The sequence below is a fragment of the Xiphophorus maculatus genome, chromosome 24 (assembly GCF_002775205.1).
Source record: "Xiphophorus maculatus strain JP 163 A chromosome 24, X_maculatus-5.0-male, whole genome shotgun sequence".
NCBI classification, from domain to species: Eukaryota; Metazoa; Chordata; class Actinopteri; order Cyprinodontiformes; family Poeciliidae; genus Xiphophorus; species Xiphophorus maculatus.
Genome location: NC_036466.1, coordinates 8,860,717 through 8,867,441, shown reverse-complemented (window position 1 = coordinate 8,867,441; position 6,725 = coordinate 8,860,717). Strand labels below are relative to the sequence as shown.

General features: G+C 45.4%; 1 protein-coding gene across 1 annotated transcript; it reads left to right on the top strand.

Moving 5' to 3' along the window:
• The first annotated feature begins 414 nt into the window (after window positions 1-414).
• On the top strand, window positions 415-4,712 carry slitrk1 (SLIT and NTRK like family member 1). Its single transcript, XM_005812445.3, has 2 exons — window positions 415-1,127; window positions 1,287-4,712. The coding sequence occupies exon 2, from the start codon at window positions 1,484-1,486 to the stop codon at window positions 3,593-3,595; it is 2,112 nt and encodes a 703-aa protein (XP_005812502.1). The 5' UTR covers window positions 415-1,127; window positions 1,287-1,483; the 3' UTR covers window positions 3,596-4,712.
• Window positions 4,713-6,725: the final 2,013 nt, after the last annotated feature.

Sequence of the window (6,725 nt, the reverse complement as noted above, 5' to 3'; positions counted from 1 at the left end):
AGGATCCCACCGACACGTCTGGGTTTTATTACGCGTCAGAGTCACACAGATCTGACTGAGCACTGCAGATGGATTGAGGGGGACGGGGGATGAGGTAACTATACTCCCCAGCTCTGACTCTCTCCCCCCCTTTCTCCAGCTGATGTAATAACCTAAAACGGTGGAGTATAATGCGGATCCAAAGGAGACGGGAACGTGTTCCCTCCCTCCCCTTCCGCACTTCCCCTCCATCCCATTATCTGTGCAGTTTTTGCAAAAAAAGAAAAAACAAACAAAAAAATTTTTTTTTTCTTATCTGGGAAAGAGTAAAAAGTATAAAAAAAGAAGAAACGTCACGCACACATGCGCATACAGGGAGCCACACTGACGCATCTTTTGTTTTCTTTCTCTCTCACTTTTTCTCTCTCTCCCTCTCTCGCTCTCTCAGCTGGTCTGAGGCATGCCTATAGCGGACGGTTTGCTTTACCGCATTCAACAGTGTTTTCCCAATCGGAGCAGAGTTAGAGCCGTGGAAGTAAATGAAAAATTGCGACAAGGAGGTAAAAAGGGAGACTGGAAACAGTTTGGAACGTTTATTTAAAAATTTTTTGGGGGGCTGCTTTCTAAAACAGAAAACTCTGCAGCGCTTTGGACGATGCGGACTGAGACAGTTCTGGAGCTTCAGATGAGAAGATTTAAACAACAGAAGCTGTAAAAGACTTTTTCCCACCCCCACTCCTCTCCTTTTTTTCTATTCCAGCGGATTGCTTTCCCCCTCTTCCTTCCCTCCGTCAGGATTTTTGCCACCACAGATCAGTAGAGGGTGTCAGATCTTTCTCGGAGCGGCACACTGTGGGGATGAGCGCAGCCTTCGCGCTCGCCTTATTGTGACAAAAAAAGGGGGGTGGGAAGGGAAAAACAAAAGCATAAGAAAAAGGGGGAGCAAAAAGCGGTTGACGAAGTGTAAGGAATGTGAAAGAAGGGGATGCGGGTGTTTCGGATCAGCTGCGCAGGCTGTAAATTCAGCACCAGAGGGGGGGAGGAGAGAGAGAGGAGAGTGGAGAAAGGGGGGGAAAGGACAGATCCCGACGCCGCAGCGCGCCGCACGACTCCGGGAGATTTCTTCAGCTTTCCATCAGCGCGCCAAGGTCAGTGTGAAAGGAGGCAAGATAAATAAATAAATAGATTACATATATGATGTGCTGGAGACTGCTGCTTTTGCCTGCTGCTTGCTTCGATCGGAGGATTCACTCGACGTGAAGGGAGACGATTTTTTATTTATTTATTTTTTTGAATTATTATTCCAGAGTCAAACTGGACGTCTGGACGCAGCCTGGATGTGCTCCTCATCTCCTTCCTAAATGTCTCCGTCTCCATCCCCCCCCTCCTCCTCCTTCACCGCCACCTCTCGCTGATGCAGACTAGATTCGCAGCTCCTACATGTCTTGAAAGGCGGGAATGAATCGTTCGCGCTGAGAGGAAAAAAAAAACGGAGGGGGAAAAAATGCTGCTCTGGATCATCCTGCTGAATGCGGCTCTCTGCGTTGCCAGCGGAAATGTCACCAGGGAGGTTTGCAAGGAGAAGATCTGCTCCTGCAGCGAGGTGGAGGGTGACCTGCACGTCGACTGCGAGAAACGGCACTTCAACACGCTGCGGCACCTGACCGGCCCCAGCTCTCACTTCTACCACCTGCTGCTGCACGGCAACTCTCTGTCCAGGCTCTTCCCCAATGAGTTCGCCAACTTCTACAATGCTGTGAGCCTGCACCTGGAGAACAACGGCCTGCATGACATCGTGCCCGGCGCCTTCCTGGGGCTGCAGTTGGTCAAGAGGCTCCACATCAGCAACAACAAGATGCGGTCTTTCAAGAAAAGCACCTTCCTGGGCTTGGACGACTTGGAATACCTCCAGGCAGACTTTAATTTGCTGAGGGACATTGACCCGGCTGTTTTCAGGGACCTAAACAAACTGGAGGTGTTGATACTAAATGACAACCTCATCAGTGCTCTACCTATAAACGTGTTCCAGCACGTGCCCATCACACATCTTGATCTGAGGGGGAATCGGATCAAGACGTTGCCTTATGAGGGGATTCTGGAGCAAATACCCGGTATCGCAGAAGTGCTGCTAGAGGACAACCCGTGGGACTGTAACTGTGAGCTACTGTCCCTGAAGGAGTGGCTGGAGAACATACCACGCAACGCCCTCATTGGGAGGGTGGTTTGTGAGGCCCCAACCAGGTTGCAGGGCAATGACCTGAACGAGACCTCAGAGGCAGAGCTGTGTCCATCGCAGAGTGGGGGTGGAGATAGCAGCCTGGCAGCTCCTCCCACTCAGGAGGAAACCTCTCGCCCCACGCCTTATAAGCCCAGCAGGAATGGTAGTGGAGGGCCCCCAACGCCTGGAGCAAATGGCTCTAAGAGCCACTCCAAGTCCCGCGAGAACTGGCAGCTAAAAACAAGGCCCACTCCAGTGATGGCTGGGGCAGATGTGAATGGGGACGGCGGCGGAGAGCAGCTGCGCAACGTGACGTGCCCACAGCCATGCAGCTGCAAGCTGGTGGGCTCCAGACAGGGGCTGGGAGTCAACTGCGAGGGCAAAAAGATCGAGAGCCTGGCCGGCCTCAAGCCGAAGCCCCTGGCCGCCCATGAGCTGAACATGAGAGACAACAACATCCATGCTGTGAAGAGGAACCAGCTGCTTGGCTATTCCAGCCTCAACCTGCTGGATCTTGGCGGGAACAACATCAAGGTTGTTGACAATGGCACGTTCCAGAACCAGAGCGAGCTCCGGTGGCTGTACATGGATAAGAACTACCTGGATACGCTGATGGCAGAGATGTTTGTGGGCCTCGTGAATCTGGAATATCTCAGTTTGGAATACAACGACATCCAGCTGATAGTGGCGGGTGCATTCAGTCCCATGCCAAACCTGAGGGTTCTGTTCCTGAACAACAACCTGCTGAAGTCTCTCCCTGTGGATGCTTTCCTTGGGATTTCTTTGTCAAAAATCAGCCTCCATAATAATTATTTCCCCTACCTCCCCGTGACTGGTGTGTTGGACCAGCTCAACTCCATCATCCAGATCGACCTGCATGGGAACCCGTGGGATTGCTCGTGCAACATTGTGCCCTTCAAGCAGTGGACCGAGAGGCTCGGGGCCGACGTGATTGTGAGCGATCTCAAGTGCGAGTCTCCAGAGGAGTTCTGGAAACGGGACTTCCGCTATGTGCGAAATGACCTAATGTGCCCCAAGGTGGGTGACGGAGACGCACCCGCTCCAGTGTCCAAGAATGGAAGCTACACCCAGGACTCTGGTGGCACGCGCTCAAACTCGTACTTGGAGCCCAACCGGATGTCCATTTCGGTGCTTGTGCCCGGGCTGCTGCTCGTGTTTGTCACATCCGCCTTCACGGTGGTGGGGATGCTCGTGTTCATCCTGCGGAACCGGAAGCGGTCAAAGCGGCGGGACGGCAACTCATCCGCGTCGGAGATCAACTCCTTACAGACGGTGTGCGACTCGTCCTACTGGCACAGTGGGCAGTATCACGCGGATGGAGGCACCCACCGGGGTTTCGACTGCAGCACGCACCTCTCATCTGTGGATGATGCATAAAAAACAGAGTCTGGATTACAAACAGTAGACAAAAACTACAAAAAATTGTTTAGGATTGGGGACAGACACTTGTTTATGAACATATAAGTCAGCCTGAAAGCTGCACAAGCCCCCACTCTGTAATATATGTATATGCCAAGCCCCTCTGGCTTACACCCTCCACTCCTTCCTCCCTCCTCCTCCTCTCTGCCGCAATCGGACTACGGATCTGGAGACAGAAAAAAAAGAGGGAGAGAGGGGGGAAAAGGGAGCCAGGGAGAGGGTGTGTGTATGTATGCGAAAAGAGAAAGGAACGACCTGGGGAATGGTGCACGAACGCATGAATGTACATGTAAATACCCAGACTGATGTATCATAAAAATGCATGATGATATTTCCGCATGGTTTCAACAAGACACACGGCAGGGGAGGAACCATAACCACCAACCAGGAGGCAAACTCGACCCCCCCTCTCTCATGTTATATACCAACACAATGGCTATATATATAGATATTAAGAATTATATATGACTATTACAAAGTGCCATTTCTCTATTTTTTGTGAACCTGCAGTTAGGATTTGTAATTGTTGTTTTAAAACTTGTTTTGAGCTGAAAGGGACGAAAAGAAAAAACACCTGGGGGAAGGAGTGATCAAAGTGAAGCTGTCGGTGCATGTTCAGTTTTATTACTGCCATTTCTGTTGTCAGTTGATCATCAGTTCATATTTGAGATTATTCACACTGTATGCTAAGTGGCAAAGCCAGTCCCAAGCATAAGCAAACTGAGCAGCTGCTAAGGGCCTCCAGACCAGCAGGGGGAACCAAAGACTGCTTGACTCCCCATGTTATATATGAGAGTAATTTAAAATTTATACTAAATACAGTTCCTAAAGTTAAACTGTTTAAAATTCTTTAAAATTTAACATTTTTATTTATGTAATCATCTTAAACCATTGAAAAATGTATCAGTCATGCGACCTTGGACCGGCTCTGCTAGGTGGTTTCTGATTAAAATCCCCACAAGTTTGCAGTATGGAGGTCCAAAAGTGCCACAATTCCCTAAATAAATAGTAAATTAAATTCCTATAAAATGATTTTATGGTACACAACATTGCATAAATATTAATATAAATTAAAAATATGTATATTTTAACATTTATTTAGATTTGTTTATGCCATATAAAAATATTTAATGTATATATTTAACAAATTATGGCACTTTTGGCTCTCCATTAAGGTGATCATCTCCTTTTATGAATGTACAAAACATGAAGACTTAGAAAAAAGAAATACTGTTCATTTTTTTTAAATGGTGTGCCAATTGTTGAAGATATTCAGACATGCAGATGAGCATGACCAATTAACGTCACTCAGAAGCTTATGCTGCAAAAGTTCATGTAGCTCCAATAACAGTTATGTGGTTCCTTTTTTTGTGTGTGTGTGTCAATGAACATAGCCTGCTTTTGGGTGAGAGGAAGAAGATAAAAAAAATTAGTTAAATTTGGGGAGGGGAGGGTTTGTACCATCATATTTTTTCAACAACTGCGCAAAGAAGTGTTTCTGATTACTCATTGGATCTGTGTAAAGAGGTAGACGAACATGCATTAGGATAGGGTGCTTGTTTTCTTTTTAATGTGATGATAAAAAAAGAGTATTCCTCCACACAAAATAGCTTCTGGCTGTGATTCACTCTCATCATATTGTGAGCTTTTGTAAAGCCATCTTAATCCTGTCCGAATACGAGAACTGTAACGGGCTGCATTTACTGCAAAACAGGCCGTAGTTAGGGAGAGGGGGGGTGGACACGTACACTTACATGTAGGTGATTAGTTAATGCAAGATGCCTTCTTTAAAGTCAGCATTTTTGAAAACTTGAGATACTCCTCCGTTGGGCTGCATGGATTTCTTTCCCTTTCCTTCCCTTGTTTTTTTTTGTGCAGGCATATGACTGAGTAGCTGTTTTGATCAGCTCAGCTGCCCTGGCAGGGGTCCGGGGTCCTCTGGGGTGGAATAGACAGCTTGACCTGAATTACTTTAGATGAGACTAAGTTTTTCAAAGTCCAATTGTTCCCAGCATATTTTGCTTCTAAAATTTTATTAGGCACACAATTTTAATTATTAAAATTGTAATTTGATGTATTTTGGCTTTTTTCTATTGAGTTTGTGTGCAAAGATATGCCAAATTGAAGTAAAGTTTCTACCCAGTTTGGTTCTACTCCTCCTGTTGTGCCAAAGCCTTGGTGTGGATTTGCAGACTTGAAGAAAAATGGATCTACTTCCCTAAATTTTACTCCCCTTTTTTCCTTTTACTAAATACACAACTATCCAGCGGCTTGTTACTAGTGGGTTTATATATTTTGGTCCAGCCACCTGATTTTTTCCTTTCTTTCAAAATTTCCCTGTGCAGCCACATTGGGATTGGAGGGTTTGGGGTTGTTGCATTGTGGGGAAACCATGACTCTATACTGTGGGGTATTAACTGTGCCACAGAACCACTGATGATGATGATTTGTCATGATTTTCAAACGCTGTGTTTCAAAGTTACATTTATATGCTTTGCGATATTTGACCTGCTTATATTTTGTTAAATAAAGTGTGGTTGAGGTTGAGTAAAAAAGGACATGATGTTTGCTTTTAGTAATTTTTCATTGCAGTGACGTGCCGGCCCATGAAATTCTGTGCTTTTGGAGGTTTTTTTTTTTGTAGCTTACTGCTATGCCACTGAGTATTTTGTACCAACACTGCATCAGTTTGTACAGTTACGGGCAACTAATGATGATTCTTAGTTATGCATAACCATTAGAGTGGAGATGCATCTTAAATATTTGCTTTCATATTTTGCAAGAGGTAATTAGCCCAAACAGAGATCAGAAGCACAGTCGATTGAAATAGGACGCAATATAAAATCTAGAGTTAATAATATATAATTACATTTTACATGAGATTTTAACATATTTATGATTAGTGATCTCAATGATTCATCAAAATAGGACATTATAGTAAATAAGTTTATATGCAATGGTTAAGTTTACAGTCAAATTTCTGTAGAAAGCTTGTTTAATTTATCAAACAACAAAACAGTTAATGATTTATAAATGTTTAGATCATTGTCGCATTTATGTTTGTAGGTAAATTAGACAGAAGTCTGTA